We start from the raw sequence: 14,297 nt of genomic DNA, 5'->3' as shown, positions 1-14,297 counted from the left end.
TTTTCTTTATTAAGCAATCGTGATTTTTGTAGTACATGCAATATTGCACTACAATGTCAATTACAGGGTTGTTTTTTGGAGCTCAAGGAGTTTAGATAATTAATTAACTAAGTAAGCAAACTAAATGAATATCAAATTGAATTTTGCAGGTTATTTTTCGTAAAAGAATATTTAAGAGGTTACATATGGATCAAGCTGTCTTGGACTTATTTCAAGTTTAACACTATATGTGACAAATTAGGAGTTCTTTCTTGTTGTCAAAGTCTTTACCTTAGATTTAATTTTTTTCACTGTATTTCATCAACATTCAACATACTCGTTTTGTTTGTTCTTCTTTTAGCACTTTTTTCCCCCCGAGAGAAATTACTGCTATTATTGATGAAGAAGCTCATTTAGAATAACAGAAGAAACAGGTGTTGCTTCATTTGTATCTCTATAAACATAAGATAGTTTTAGTCCAGGAGGAAAATTGAATGACAAATGTTTTACAACCAAAATCAAATCATCAAAACACAGACACCATACATACAAAACTGAAGATTGACAGCTTGAGAAACTTTCAGAGCCATCTGTTTAAAATGTTTTATTGGTTAGTATCAAAGACACATGAAGATGATGCTTTATGGGAAATTGAAATCAAGAGAGAAAACAATAAAGTAGGTAGAACATCAAGTCAAGTGTCTTTGGAATATGAAGCAATATTTGAGTGAGCGTATGAGGTCTCCCAATTCTTGCCATCATGGCTTATAACCTCAACATGGAGCAGAGTACCAGGGTCAACGCACTTGAATGTGACTGCAACCCCATCTGGGTTCGAACGAGGAATATAAAAGGAAGTTATACCACAAACTTTGCAAAAGGTGTGTTTTGCAGTGTGAGTACCAAAGGTGTAAGTTGTGAGAAACTGATTGGAATCGCCCAAAAGTTCAAATCTTTTAGCAGGGACAATGAAGTGTGTGTTACCCCTCATGTAGCAATCTGAACAGTTACAATCCCAAGCTACAACTCTCTTTGGTGCTTCAACTCGCCATTTTACATTCCTGCAGTGGCAACCTCCATTGTGTCTAACTAATTCTACCTCCATTTACCAGTAGTAATATTAAAGGATAGTATACATAGACCTGACATGGCAAACAGTTAAAACAAATCACTAATTCAGCTCTTCACTGCAAATTTTCTGTTAAAAATTTAATTTACATTACAAAAAAAGATTTAATTGCTGTACGAAGTTAAAAAATAGAGAAATTAATAGCTAAAATTAGAATTATATGGACCAAATAGAAGAAGAAAAAAAGTCAATAAGGACCACCGATCAGATTATCGATTTCAAATAGCAAAATTATAATAACAATGCTAAAAAAGTTATCATCTTCACTTTATACAATGAATCTTTCAAACGAGACTGACTGACCCACCAATTATTTTACAAGAGTTACTAAGTTTAATTGTTTATAAATCTATAAAACTCTGTTGAAACTTGAAAGTTGTAGGCATCGGTGAGTAAAGTTTAGATGAGAGCTAATTTTGTGCTGGAATAAGGATAAGAAAATTACTTACCCGGGTTCACAGTTACACCTTCCCTTGACTTGAAGCCTTTTAGTTTCTCCGACAAAGCTCTCTCTCTCTCCTTCCTTCTCTTTTAGTCCCTTCAGTTCAGTTCAGCAACCATTTTTTTCCACAAAGAAAAGAAACTACAAAATCCTACCACTTGGGCTGGCCTCACTCTTTCACAACCAGTGGGCTTTTTATACATGCTATAGGCCCATGTATTAAGCATACATAATAACATAACACAAACGATTTTACTTTTTCTGTTTTTGGTGAAGAAAACGTTAAGAGCTAATATCAGCCAAAGCCCTCAAAAATTCAGAATGGTGCAAAGACGGCGTCCTCAAAAATTCTTATTTGAATTGTTAGTCTCTTGTTATTTTTTATGTTATAGTCGTTTTGGACTTTGGTAAGGTTCATGTCTTTCTCTCTCTTCCTAATTTATGTCGTTTTCCTTTCACATGTTATTGTCATTTTAGTTCATGTCTACAATCTTTCACTTACTATCAATCTCAGACTTGAGTAATGTCGTTTTGCGTCCGTGACAATGTAAACTCAAAACACACAACAAGTTCAAGAATCTAAGGATTTTCTTCTGTACACAACTGCTTGCCAATGATAGTAAATACAAGAAAAAACTTCAAAATAATAGCAATAACAATACATTAGAAATAAATTTAGAGAATATATGTACAGCAAATTTTCATTTAATTTACCTTATGAAAGCTCATGTGACCGAATTAGCAATATAGGGGGTAATTGACCAAACCAAAGCTTATGCAGCCATCTTGACAACATTATTATCAAACCATATGCTAACTTATTGCTTTACACAAAACACTAACCAAAAAAAACAAAGGGTTGTGTATGCAGCTGACTCCTATTTTCGATGCCCTGCTGATGCCATGAGAACAGCAACAGCCACAATAAACATAGACAACATACTCACTAGCAATATATATGTTCTTTTTGATGATTTTCTGTACTCTCCAAACAGAAGAATTCCCCAAAATGTACTCACTAATGGAAGTGCCTGCCATGCCAATCACCACCCGAAAAAAGTTCATATTAGTATGTGATGCATTTTGGTTAAGTTCAAATTTTCCACACACAAGTTTATCCCACAAAGAAAATATGTTTGAAATCAAGATAGAAAAGATGCATTTGAACCAACCTGAACAGCATCTGCTGCAGCATAGCCTGCAGCTTGGCCTCCCATGAATTGGAGACCATTGCCAAATCCGCATAGCAGACCAGCCATTAAGGCCCAGCCTCTGCCATTCCAGTCATTCATATAAGCCTTAAATGATGATTTGGGCAAGTCCAGCACAGGGTAGTAAAGGAATGTGATGTTGAGGATGATGGCAATGATGAAACAGGATATTGAGAAGTAAAAGAAAGCAGTGTAGACAACCAAGTGAGGAACCCCGTCCTTTAATGTATGCCATTGATCATTTGTTGCCAAGTTGAATGCTGGTGAGAAGAGAGAAAAGCAAACACCAGCAAAGAAACATATAGACAGCCCAATGAGAGTGCTCTTCCCAAACACCTGTACCAAGAGTTGTAATTATCAATTGTCATTGAGAGAATTTGAGATGTTGGGATTTGAATGTCAGGTGATGAACATCTAACTACTAACTTTGATTGCTCTTCTTTTCTCAAGCTGCACCAGAAACTCTGCAGTCCCGGCTTTAGCCTTCTCGGAAGAGACACCGCCGTCTTCCATTTCCCCATCTAACCCAACAGTCAATATCCAATGTTAAAGAAAATGTAAGAATTACTACATAAAAACAATCAAGGTGTAAAAAGATTAGAGCTCCAGATTTTTTTTTTCTTACCCTTACTAGGCAATGTAGAAATTTCCAACTCCCTGTCAAAAGTCAAATTTGTGGAAAACATCAGTCTATATAGAAATTCGCATGGCCAAGTATCGCTGTGTAGTATTTTCTCAACACTAGATTATCACTTTTCATTTATATGCATGAATTTTTTAATTGATTTCCCGTACTGAAAACTGTCTTCTACAATGCCATCTATAGTGGTGCAGCTATTTTTCTGCTCATTCTCATTTTGCATCAACCAACAAGCTCGATGCTTTCATTTTCGAAACTAATAACAAGAATTGCAGAGTCAACCTAATGGTTTAACCCAACACATTGACCAATTTCTATTACTGACCAAGTAATTCAGAAATGAATATAAACTAAATATAATTCTCATATAACCTTAATGAACTATACATACCCTTCTTTAGATGAAAAACCTTCAAGCTTTGCTTCATTGTCAGCTGCATTGGATGAGTGGACAGCGGATGCAAGGCAAACTGCAACCAAGAAGCAACCGACGCCGGGGAAAAGGATCTCGGCTCTGTTAATTCTATCGTCTAAAAAGTAATTCAAGGTTGTTCCTATCACCATTATTAAAGATCACAGCAGAAGCAAGAAAGTCAGCATCTCTATATAAAAAGACAACACAGATAAACATCAACATTTAGAAATGGCTAGAGAATGAGAGTGAAAGGACCTATAACAACTGTTATGCTTGCAGTGATCACTTCTGTAACTGATAAACCAACAAAAGCCCAAGCATACTGAGTTGAGAGATTTCCAAGGCTGAGCACCACTCCTCCTGCCATTGCAAACATCACAGAAGGCCAATTATCCTGCCACAGTCACCCTAACATGAATCAAAAACCAAATACATACATACAATGCAGCTCCATTACAGCAAACTGAAGGAAATTTTAGTATGTTGTTTCCCTTACAATACACAGAAACTTAAAAAGAAAGTGACTGGAAGCTTGCCTGAGAGAGCTGGACTAGAAAGTTGGGCATCTCTAGTGTGCTTTTCCCAATTTCACCAAATGTCAAGGCAATAATTATGGCAGCCAAGAGATTGGTTATTGAATAATCAAGATAAGTGTGCTGTGGCAGCCTGCCCCTTCTCTCCAAAAGGGTCAAGATAGCTGGCCATGTCCCCAAGAAGAGGAGGGCTAGAAGCATGCATGCTATGGCGCCTCCTTTGCTCTCTACCACATACATTTTTAGCCCCCTTGAGAAAACCCCCTCCTCACTCCGTGAAGTGATGAAATAAATATTATCAGATAAATCCTGCAAAGGAGGAAACAAGAGTAGATTATGGCTCCAATCAATGAAAACAACCATTTGAAGAAAATCTCAAATTGAAAAGCTTCCTTTTTGTGCTTTTCACATCGAATAGAAGAAAAAGATAAATCCCACATAAGATTGAAAGACAGCCACTCAAATGGAAGAAATTATATATCATCAAGGATTTTTATTCAATACAACTACATACCATAATACATTAATGGCAGAGTAAAATGATCTCAAAATTACCAACCAAGTTAACAACCATTAAGAATTTGTTTCTTAAAAAAAACTAAAAAAGAACAAACTTTTAGATACTCAACTACTATTCTCCAAGTCAAAACAAAAACAGAAACAAAAGTAACCTATGAAATGAAGTAAACAGGCCACACATGTTATTAAATGATAATAAAAAAATCAAAAGATAGGAAGATAGAAAGAACAGCCTACAAGTCACCCACCCAATATATGTTGGAGCCCAATTATTGGTGGTCAAACTTGTCCTGTCATGCATAACAATCAATATTCAATAGCTCTAAGGTACGGTAACTTTAAAAAAAATATCATGAAACACAACAGAAGAGAAGATATGTGTGTGGTGAGCTATGCACTCACTGGATTTTCCAAAAAGAAAAGCTTTTACTGTGTTGTGTACTTGGAGAACAACCACCGGCTCCGGCTGTAAGAGGTTTGCTTCCTTTAATCTACTCTTAATTATTATTGTTATTATTTCCTTTATAAAGTTTTATATTTCAGAATATTTTGGTCTGACTATCAAAGTTCATGAAAAAATATAACAAAGTCAATGGAATTTGCTTAACTGGTGGAATCTTGAATTGGGATTCCCTCGGATCCAGCTAGTTTCGTGGGGGCATAGTTGTTTATTTTTTTTTTTTAATAAGATATTATTATTTATGTGAATAATAATAATTGAGTTTTTTCTTTCTCGCCGTTAACGTCAATATCTCGCGAGAATTTGTTATCTATAACAATAATATACTTAAAAGATAGCTGTCGTCATGCTCTAGTTTAACAAATTAACACCCTTTTTTTTTTTTTTGCTCAAAACGTATTAACATGTGATCATACTTTATACATTATTAGATAAATAATTCTGTATCATAAGAAAACGACATGCACTGATTACTAATAACTAAAAAAACATGTAATTTTATAATAATTACTATTATTTTTATTGTGATGAGAATAATTAAATTACGAAACTACATTCTAAATTTGAAAATGTGTTTACAAGCCTCATAGAACACAAGCAAAATAACTTCACAAAGGGCTGAGGACACGAATTAACTGAAAATTAGCATAAATTATAAGAACATTTTGAATACAATTAGGATAATCTAACCACCAAATAGAGTTAACTATGTCAAAATAAAACATACTTAGCTAAGCTGAACAATAATATATTTACCTTTTATTTAATTATTTTGTTCATCTTTGTTCAAATTTATTTTTAATTTAATTTGGATTTATTAATGTATGTTTAATGCTTTTTGCTTTTAATGAATCTTACATCTATAAAGTGATATACATATATTCATATTCATTGCTTGAGGATTTAGTCTATATAGAAAATTAAGTAAACTAATTATGAAAACAATATTCTCACAAGAAATGAAAGATAATAATGGTACCTGTGTGATAAATTCTACTTCCCTTTTTGATTCTATTAATATTAAATAATAACATTTCCCCTTAAAAAAAACATTTCCCCTATATAGATTTAGTTTTAAACTAAGATTTTGGCCATTTAAAAAAAAAATAAGATTTTGGAAGAATAGAAGCTAGGTCACCTCATATATTAGACAAATAAAATAATAATTTAATTTAATTAAACTGATTGTGGATTATCATTTGCTAATCCGATTTTGAATTGGATCAATGAACAAAGTGCAGGTGCTAATCAATGTATGTTGACAATTCCTTTGTTTATCAAAGTGGTAGGCATGCTTGTTACTGTTACTGCAATAAATAAACAAAGCAATGAATTTAACCAATGGCAAAAGACAAGACAGCCGCACTCCTTAAACTCTCGACTTGCTTTCTTATTCACTATTCAAAAACTAGTGACTCTGAATCTGTGCTCAAAGAACATATAACTTAGACTAAGAAACGTCTGCGTCACGTTCCCTAGATAGCCCTCCAGCCACTCCTTGTATATAGTTTCCCAGCAAACGCTGATCCAATATCATATTCGGCAGCTGCAGTGCACACCAGTTAAAGCTTGCTCAAAGTTCATGAACAAAAGACACTAATATAGATTGGTTAGCGTTAAAAATGAAAACCCGCAAACCTTCTCTCCAAAGAAAATTTTGGTGTTGTTGGCAATGGCTTCGATAAATCTAAGCTCGAGAAATTGTGGGGTCAGCTTCAACTTGTTTGCTTCAGCTTCTTTAATTACTCTGCAATCAGGATGAGTAATTCCATCAGTGATTTTTTATATCATACCACTAAATTTCATGTATTGTTGAAAATATACCTGTAAAAGTCGGCATCTGCAAGACCCTTTTCCCGAGCCAAATACATTTGGTTCTCAATTTCATCCTGCTTTTTAGCACTTTCCTTTTCCATTAACTTCTGGTCCATGAGAATCTTACTAACACCAGCATTCTTCTCGGCTTCGCTGATAGCCAACTTCTTCTTAGTCTCTGACTCTTTCTCAACCACCTTTTGTCTCTCTACAGCAATCAATACCTATATGATCAAATCCAACTTGGATCAAAATGTAGGCCTTCACTATTAAGAATTGATGAGTAGAATAGCTCATTTATTCTTATAAATGCATAAATATTTCTAAACCTTTTTAATGTGGAAATCTTAACATGGATTATTAATTCTTTTTTTTTTCAAAAAAAAAAAACATGGATTATTAATTCATCCTAACAAAAATGATCCAAAGTTTGGGCTAATATGAGAAACTTCTATGTGTATTCTTTTAATAGATAAATACACTTGCAAGGACCTGAACCTTAAACGCTGCATCACTCCACACTCATTCACCCAACCACTTGGAATTATCTAAATGGTAAATGAACTTTGTATTGGTTCCTAAGGAGTATACCTTAGTGCGTTCCTCTTCCATTTGTTCAAAGTTTCTTCTTATACTTTCTGGGATAGTTGGTTTTGTGACACGAACACTAATTATTTCGATGCCTGGAGCATAACGTGTGCAGTCAACCTGAAGAGCATCTTTCATCTTTTCATCAATCTGGCAATATTGGGGGTACACTTTGTCAATATCAATCTTTGTAATAGAAGATTTGGACCAAAAACAAATATTGCAAACACAGCATGTACAATCCAGTAACGATTTAAAGTTCATTAAAATATGATATATTAGAGTGTGACCCGCATATCAAGCAATGAGACACAAGAGTGCAAAAAAAGAAAAAATTATGTTCAATGTTACATAGCACTCCTCGACAATTTAACACAATGTAACACTATGTTCAATGAACAGAAAGAATTGTGAATATCAACAAATCCTGCAAGCTTACTGTCCCTGTATGGATTAATACACCTACAAGAACATTAAGCATGATTTGTAAAATTGTGATACAATCACTTGGGTAGAACTCGCTAGCTTTTCCACTTAGGTAGAACTCACTCCCAGAAGCTAGCCTAATAGAGGTGGGTGCCTATACTACTAACCAATCTCATACTTGGTCAATGTGGGATCCTAACAATACACAGATTGTAGCAGACATCCACGGCAGCCCTCTTTACGGTGGCCTAATTCAAAGGGCACTCCTTCCGTATGTCGCCTCTTCCGCGATGTCGGTCCTACTTGAGAGTGCATGGCTTTGATACCACTTGATACAGCCACTTGGGCAGAACTAACTCCCAAAAGCTAGCTAAGAGAGGAGGGTGCCCAAGTAGTTACATATTGCTACCAATCTCATACTTGGTCAACCTAGTATCCTAACAAACTATTCAACATTAGACTGCCAATAAGTTTCTTAACAATTGACCTCAAGTAACAAATAGAGAACAAACTTGAAGGCTTGAGCTGCTAATATCTAAGCAAACAAAACTGCATTAAAAATTAAAATGATCTACCCACATTATCATCTATAAAAGGTTTTACCAAATTTTCTTAATTACCTGATCAAACACATCAATGTAGACTTCTTGCAGACTATGGGAGCTGCAGAACTGATTGATCTCATGATGAATCTTGTCATATATCCATGTGTTATCGTAATGCACTCCATAATTCATGAGAGTGTCATACACATGATCCTTACGAAGGCGGTTAACAACCTGAAGAAAGAATTCCAGCTGGTCACAAATTATAAAGATGCTAAATTTAGGCTTTGTAGTAAAACAAAATATAATGCCTCATCAATTTACCTCTATCTTCTCAAAAGTAATCATGACACCGCCTTTAGTACCACATGGAATATCCCTCACCTGAAATTTTGGACACAAAGACTCAAACTTAACGATGACAATTAACAAAATAGAAGTCTTCGTATTTTATAAGTTGAAAGCCAAAAGTTACCTGATCTGTCTGAATGGTTACTTGAACAGGCTCATATTGGGTAAGCAAAGGCATCTTGAAATGAAAACCTGAAGATACAGCATTACTACAAACATTCAAAGTAGAGACCATATGTAAGATTAGGAGAAGTGATGTCTGAAGTTAGGACCTGGATCTGAAATTGCCTTCAGAAGGGCACCTCCTCTCCAATATGCCCCAACATGACCTTCCGGGACTTGGTGCACAAGGGAAATGCTATTACTAGCTGTTGATGTTGATGAAAGCACCAACTGTAATCATCAACCCATCCAGTCAAAGAAACATATAAGATATTTCTTGTACATTCTCAGCCAATCTTACAAACTTATGCCAAACTTAAAAGATATGCTTCTTGATATTTCTAGATTATCAATTTATCAATACACTCTTGCTAAACTTTGGAAAAAAGACATCTTATAAAGTAGATGAAACCCACCATTCTCCCTTGAAAGTGAGGGGAGAATAAATAATTATTTAATTCCTTAAGTAGAAATATAATGTAGCTACATCATTTTGGAGCCTCTACTTCAAACCCGAGTTCTAAAATAATTCTCATAAAATTCAAATCTATGATATATATATATATACAACAGTGGATTTAGTCTGAAAACCACACAAGATTACACAAAATTTCAAATGATAATAGTGATCACAGAGCTGCTTGACATGCAGACACTTCATTTAAAATAGTAAATGAGCTAATGGAAGATTAAAATGAGATCAATAGAAGACAAATGATCACAAAGGAAACAACAAAAGATCAGATCCATGAGACGAAATTAAAAGCAATGCATCCCAATCTAGATTCTAAACCACAACATAAAGCGACGAGATTGAAGGAATAAGGAGCAGAAAGAAATCAATAAACCCTAAAATCTTAACAAAATGGACATAATCAATAAAACGAGAAATTAGGGAATAAAAAAAACATGAAAAAGACTTTAACGATACAGATACATTACAAAACCAAAATGGAATCGATGAATCGTATATATGCAATGTGAGAAAGCTAAAGCAAATGGAGACCAAGAAAAGCTACGAGTTAGCTGAAACAACGCATTGTGAAAAAGAAAGCGAAGTAAGGAACTAAAGCGGTTACCAACTTACCATGGCGAAAATGAAGATGAGTCCTACAAATAGTGTCAGAAGTCCAGAAGAAGAGTCGCCTCCGCTTTGAGATGGCGGGGGAAAAGGAGGGGGCCTAGGCTGTTGCTGTCGCTGAGATTGATCCATGGCGGTAGAGAATGACGGTTTTCTGATGATGTGTTTTTATAGCTTTCGCAGAGGAAGCTATGGCGGTAATAAGAATTTGGATAATTTAGACATTCTTGCAAAATTAATAGCAAATTTAGTTCAAAAAAATGGCTCAATCTTATATTTGGACTTGAGAAAAAATGGTAATAAGTATCAATTTGTGCTAAGCACATATTAGTAAAGGGAAATTTCATTAATTGACCCTAATAAAATACCCCATTTCAAAATATATACCCTCCACTAATTTATACAAATTAATTCCACTATTACTCATTTGTACCCAAAATACCCCTCAAATTTAATTTTCCTATTTTCTCTCTCTATTTCCGTCTTTCCCTCTTTCACTCTCTCTTTCTCTCTCTGTCGTTTGCTATTCCCTCTCTTTCCCTCTCTCGTTCTCTCTCTGTCGTTTACATCTTTCGAACATTACTCCACGACGACGACCCAACGACCCAACGACCCAACAACGCAGTCCACGACCACGACCCCAGTCCGGCCACCCACGACCCTGACCCTGACCCAACCCTCTCTCTTTCACACTATTCTCGTTCTCTCTTTCTCTCTTTCTCTGCCTATTGCTCTCGACATTGGAACCCAACCCACCCACACCCACGGCCGACATTGGAACCCAACCAATTTTCAGAGGTCGTAGCCACCAAAACCAGAACAGAGGTCGTCCCCAAAACCACGAACAGTCAAAGGTAAGTTTTTTTCTTATTAAAAAATAGAATTTTCATAGAGTTGGATGGGAATTTGTGTATGTTATTCTGATTAGATTGTTTTAGGATGTGTATACGAACTTGTGCTTGTTTTTCTGCATGTTAATCAGTAGTGTTTTATTGTTCAAACAAGTTGTCGATGACTTGTCGATAGGTTATCGATATAATGTCGACAAGATTGAAAGTGTTTGAGTCTGTGTTGTTAGTGTATGTCGATAGGATATCATTGGTATGTCGATAGGATGTCGACCTTATTTGGAATAAAAGTGGAGGTCTATAATATCGATAGCATATCTACCTTATGTCGATATCTTGTCGACCATTGTTATGTAGTTGATAATGTCGATGGCATGTCGACAGGATGTCGACAGTTTGTCGATATGCTGTTCACAAAGTTATTTTGTTACTGTTTTTGTCATAATATCGACAACATTTCGACAGGATGTCGACAGATTGTCGATATGTTGTCCACAATGTTATTTTTTACTGTTTCTGTGATAATGTCGACAACATGTCGACAGTATGTCGACTGTTTGTCGACCAAATTTTTTGTTTACTTACTGTTTGATAATGTCGACAGAATATCGACATGATGTCGATGTTATGTCGACTATTTTTTAATTTTTGTGGCAGTTATATTGATTTGTTTTTTGTTTTTTCAGATGGCTCCCAGACTCATTATTCCAGCACCCGAGCATTTCACTGGCCGCGTCACATATAGGGGCACTGGAATTTTTGCAAAAATTAAAGCTCGGTTTGAGGAGTTCAACCTTAATAACACGGCGAAGGAAAGCCGTTTCGGGAGCTTCTGGAATGCCGTACCACTGACATTCTCCTCGGTGTTATTTCACCAGCTGATGCTCCACAAAATGAAAGTGGATGCTCAGGAGGAGTTGAGGATGAGGTTTTATGTTGGTCGGAAGGAGGTCCGATTCGGTGCTTTGAGTTTGCACTCATTACGGGTTTGGACTTCTCCTCGGGGCCAACAGAAGAGGAGAAGGCTGCGTAGGTCGCGCGCTCGGGGTCAGACCGATTGATCAACAAATATTTCAACCGGTCTGATAGTGTGAAGACAGAAGCACTCCAACTTCAGTTCACAAACTGCCAGAACCCGGAAGACTTGTACAAGCTCGGCTTGTGCTTGTTTGTGGAGTCAGTGCTTCTGGGCCGCGAGGCCAACGCGCTGATCACGCCTCACATACTTAGATATGTGGAAGACCTCGAGTTCTTCTTCCGGATTCCTTGGGGGAAGCACTCATTCGCCAGACTCATGCACTCGCTTCAGAAAGACATGTTGAAACAGAACGCCAACTACGAGAAGAAGCTGAGTTCGGATGTTCAGCACGAGTGCAAATACACAGCATATGGCTTCGCACCTGCAGTCCAATATTGGGCGTACGAGGCCATTTTGGAGGTTGGCAAGAGGTATGGCACGAACCACGGGATTCGGTTCCCCAGGATGCTTAGCTGGACGAGCAAAGGCGATATTGGGAAGAAAGACGTCAGCGCATTATTTTCTAGACGGGTATGATTTTCACTTATGTTCTGAATAATTATTTAACATAAATGCTTGTAATAAATGCTAAATGGTTTTATTTTGATATTTTTTAAACCATAAACAGAATCTGGAAGTGGTGAAGGGGCTACTTCCACGAACAGAGGAGGAGGCATTTGTGAGGACAATTTCTTACGATGGTGTGGAGAACCTGGTTATGATGTTGTGGATGACACAGAGGCTGAGGCAGGTAGTCAGGTACCAGAGACTCAGGTCCCAGACACTCGGGAAAGAGACACTCAGGTACCAATTTTTGGAACTTTTTTTTATGTCTTCATTTTTTATTATTTTTGTTTTGTGATATTTGTTACATTGTGGAATTATCGTATGCTTACCGTATTTTTTTGATATATATTTTTTCAGGCCACTGGTTCAGAACCTCAGCCCAGTGCACCATCTTCATCAGGCGTTCGCGGTGCCGAGTACACTGATTTAGTGGCTCGGTTGGATAGGATCGAGGCTGACACTTAGGGTCTGTATGCTGCTCATGTCGAGCTGAAGAAGGCATACGAGACCAGCCATGTAGAGCTGAAGGGTGGTCAGAACGTAATTATGGAGCAGCTCAGACACATATTGGCCATGTTGAATCGTCCGCCAACGATAGCTTCAGCACCGGAGGCCCCAGCAGATCCATCTACCCCACCACCCGCTTCACCCCCGCAGGAAGAGGATGAGGTCTTCCCCGACGATTACGATCCTTATGAGGGAGCTCCAGCGACTCCGATCGAGGCACAACCTCTTATCCATGTACATGACACCGAGTCGCAGGGTGAGATTCTGTCCATAGAGGCACAACCTGCAGTGGTTAAGAGTCGGAAGAGGAAGAGAAAGCCTCATGTATGGTTCGGTGACTATACGGAGATGAAGAGGAGACATAGGCCATCTTCGACTTTTGATCCCCTGGAGCCACCGGATGAGAAATTGTTAACCACTTTCCGAAAGTGGTGTGTTGGACTCATTCCGAACCACCGACTTCGGGATTTGAGAAGTGGTGATTACGGTCCAGGATTCTTTTGGATAATGCTCACACCAAAGGAATGGCTTACAGATGACGTAAGTAAAGTATTTTATAATATTACTTCACTTTTCAACTTTATGTGCAATTAATATATTTTTTTGTCTAACTGACATTTCCCTTTATATGCAGCATATAGATGCAGCAATGCATATGCTGAGGAGGCGACGCACCGACTATCCACTGACATTTCCTCAGAAGGGTATCATTCTCTCCACATTCGTGACCGCCATGATCAGCAGTGCATGGACGAGCCACAAGGGTCCGAGGAAAAACTTTAAATGGGAGGATTATATCCTGGACTACTGCACAGGGGCTCATAAGGTATTGTTTTAGTAAGATTTTAAATGTTAATTGTTTGGGAAGATTATTATGGTTTGTTAATTGTTTCGTTGTTCTCTGTAATTACAGTCCCCAAGTCTTTGAGAGATGGAGGGGTAACGAGTTTATTTACTTCGTTCTGAACCTTCCCACGGCAAGGCACTGGGTCACGCTGAAGTCGACATGTAGCCGTGGAAAATTAATGTCTACGACCGTGATTCCAAATGGCCGTCATCGG

The 14,297-nt window shown here is 37.1% G+C and overlaps 5 protein-coding genes across 10 annotated transcripts; 2 read left to right on the top strand and 3 right to left on the bottom strand.

Moving 5' to 3' along the window:
• Positions 1–391: 391 nt before the first annotated feature.
• On the bottom strand, positions 392–1,084 carry LOC115698792 (uncharacterized). The gene has a single exon (XM_061102729.1). The coding sequence runs from the start codon at positions 1,082–1,084 to the stop codon at positions 674–676; it is 411 nt and encodes a 136-aa protein (XP_060958712.1). The 3' UTR covers positions 392–673.
• Positions 392–5,466, bottom strand: LOC115698789 (ureide permease 1). Of its 5 annotated transcripts, XM_030625967.2 has the most exons (10): positions 5,271–5,466; positions 5,117–5,158; positions 4,353–4,658; positions 4,072–4,210; positions 3,793–3,955; positions 3,387–3,418; positions 3,188–3,282; positions 2,723–3,097; positions 1,558–2,581; positions 392–1,121 (listed from the first exon to the last, which is right to left on the bottom strand). In XM_030625967.2, the coding sequence occupies exons 3-9, from the start codon at positions 4,587–4,589 to the stop codon at positions 2,429–2,431; spliced, it is 1,194 nt and encodes a 397-aa protein (XP_030481827.1). In that variant the 5' UTR covers positions 4,590–4,658; positions 5,117–5,158; positions 5,271–5,466; the 3' UTR covers positions 392–1,121; positions 1,558–2,428. The 5 variants fall into 5 exon arrangements, with proteins under 5 accessions (XP_030481827.1, XP_030481828.1, XP_030481826.1 ...); XM_030625968.2 differs by lacking the exon at positions 5,117–5,158; XM_030625966.2 differs by lacking the exons at positions 5,117–5,158; positions 5,271–5,466 and adding an exon at positions 4,864–5,038.
• LOC115700024 (uncharacterized) lies at positions 5,123–13,360 on the top strand. Of its 2 annotated transcripts, none has more exons than XM_061102727.1 (4): positions 5,123–5,343; positions 11,831–12,693; positions 12,791–12,966; positions 13,087–13,360. In XM_061102727.1, exons 2-4 carry the CDS (start codon positions 12,439–12,441, stop codon positions 13,157–13,159), a joined length of 504 nt encoding a protein of 167 aa, XP_060958710.1. In that variant the 5' UTR covers positions 5,123–5,343; positions 11,831–12,438; the 3' UTR covers positions 13,160–13,360. The 2 variants fall into 2 exon arrangements, with proteins under 2 accessions (XP_060958710.1, XP_060958709.1); XM_061102726.1 differs by lacking the exon at positions 5,123–5,343 and adding an exon at positions 10,782–11,150.
• LOC115698791 (uncharacterized) lies at positions 6,475–10,439 on the bottom strand. The gene is made up of 9 exons (XM_030625973.2): positions 10,303–10,439; positions 9,326–9,446; positions 9,178–9,245; positions 9,027–9,086; positions 8,778–8,936; positions 7,735–7,881; positions 7,153–7,367; positions 6,967–7,075; positions 6,475–6,874 (listed from the first exon to the last, which is right to left on the bottom strand). Exons 1-9 carry the CDS (start codon positions 10,426–10,428, stop codon positions 6,779–6,781), a joined length of 1,101 nt encoding a protein of 366 aa, XP_030481833.2. The 5' UTR covers positions 10,429–10,439; the 3' UTR covers positions 6,475–6,778.
• LOC133030537 (uncharacterized) lies at positions 13,303–14,272 on the top strand. The gene is made up of 3 exons (XM_061103312.1): positions 13,303–13,776; positions 13,871–14,062; positions 14,150–14,272. Exons 1-3 carry the CDS (start codon positions 13,303–13,305, stop codon positions 14,162–14,164), a joined length of 681 nt encoding a protein of 226 aa, XP_060959295.1. The 3' UTR covers positions 14,165–14,272.
• Positions 14,273–14,297: the final 25 nt, after the last annotated feature.

This window comes from Cannabis sativa, chromosome 8, assembly GCF_029168945.1.
Source record: "Cannabis sativa cultivar Pink pepper isolate KNU-18-1 chromosome 8, ASM2916894v1, whole genome shotgun sequence".
In the NCBI taxonomy this organism is placed as follows: Eukaryota; Viridiplantae; Streptophyta; class Magnoliopsida; order Rosales; family Cannabaceae; genus Cannabis; species Cannabis sativa.
This window is presented reverse-complemented; position numbering and strand designations above follow the sequence as displayed.

What these genes read in the sequence shown, in the direction of transcription:
- LOC133030537 (XM_061103312.1), top strand. Translation starts at nt 13,303, where the DNA reads ATGTTGAATCGTCCGCCAACGATAGCTTCAGCACCGGAGGCCCCAGCA. An exon ending in AGGAATGGCTTACAGATGAC is followed by an intron (nt 13,777 to 13,870) that starts GTAAGTAAAGTA and finishes CTTTATATGCAG; the next exon opens with CATATAGATGCAGCAATGCA.
- LOC115698789 (XM_030625965.2), bottom strand. Translation starts at nt 4,712, where the DNA reads ATGGTTGTTTTCATTGATTGGAGCCATAATCTACTCTTGTTTCCTCCT. An exon ending in AAGCATAACAGTTGTTATAG is followed by an intron (nt 3,956 to 4,071) that starts GTCCTTTCACTC and finishes TAATGGTGATAG; the next exon opens with GAACAACCTTGAATTACTTT. An exon ending in AGAAAAGAAGAGCAATCAAA is followed by an intron (nt 3,098 to 3,187) that starts GTTAGTAGTTAG and finishes CTCTTGGTACAG; the next exon opens with GTGTTTGGGAAGAGCACTCT.
- LOC115698791 (XM_030625973.2), bottom strand. Translation starts at nt 10,428, where the DNA reads ATGGATCAATCTCAGCGACAGCAACAGCCTAGGCCCCCTCCTTTTCCC. An exon ending in TTACTTTTGAGAAGATAGAG is followed by an intron (nt 8,937 to 9,026) that starts GTAAATTGATGA and finishes TTCTTTCTTCAG; the next exon opens with GTTGTTAACCGCCTTCGTAA. An exon ending in AAATTTTCTTTGGAGAGAAG is followed by an intron (nt 6,875 to 6,966) that starts GTTTGCGGGTTT and finishes TGTGCACTGCAG; the next exon opens with CTGCCGAATATGATATTGGA.
- LOC115700024 (XM_061102727.1), top strand. Translation starts at nt 12,439, where the DNA reads ATGCACTCGCTTCAGAAAGACATGTTGAAACAGAACGCCAACTACGAG. An exon ending in GCGCATTATTTTCTAGACGG is followed by an intron (nt 12,694 to 12,790) that starts GTATGATTTTCA and finishes AACCATAAACAG; the next exon opens with AATCTGGAAGTGGTGAAGGG. An exon ending in CTCGGGAAAGAGACACTCAG is followed by an intron (nt 12,967 to 13,086) that starts GTACCAATTTTT and finishes ATATTTTTTCAG; the next exon opens with GCCACTGGTTCAGAACCTCA.
- LOC115698792 (XM_061102729.1), bottom strand. Translation starts at nt 1,084, where the DNA reads ATGGAGGTAGAATTAGTTAGACACAATGGAGGTTGCCACTGCAGGAAT.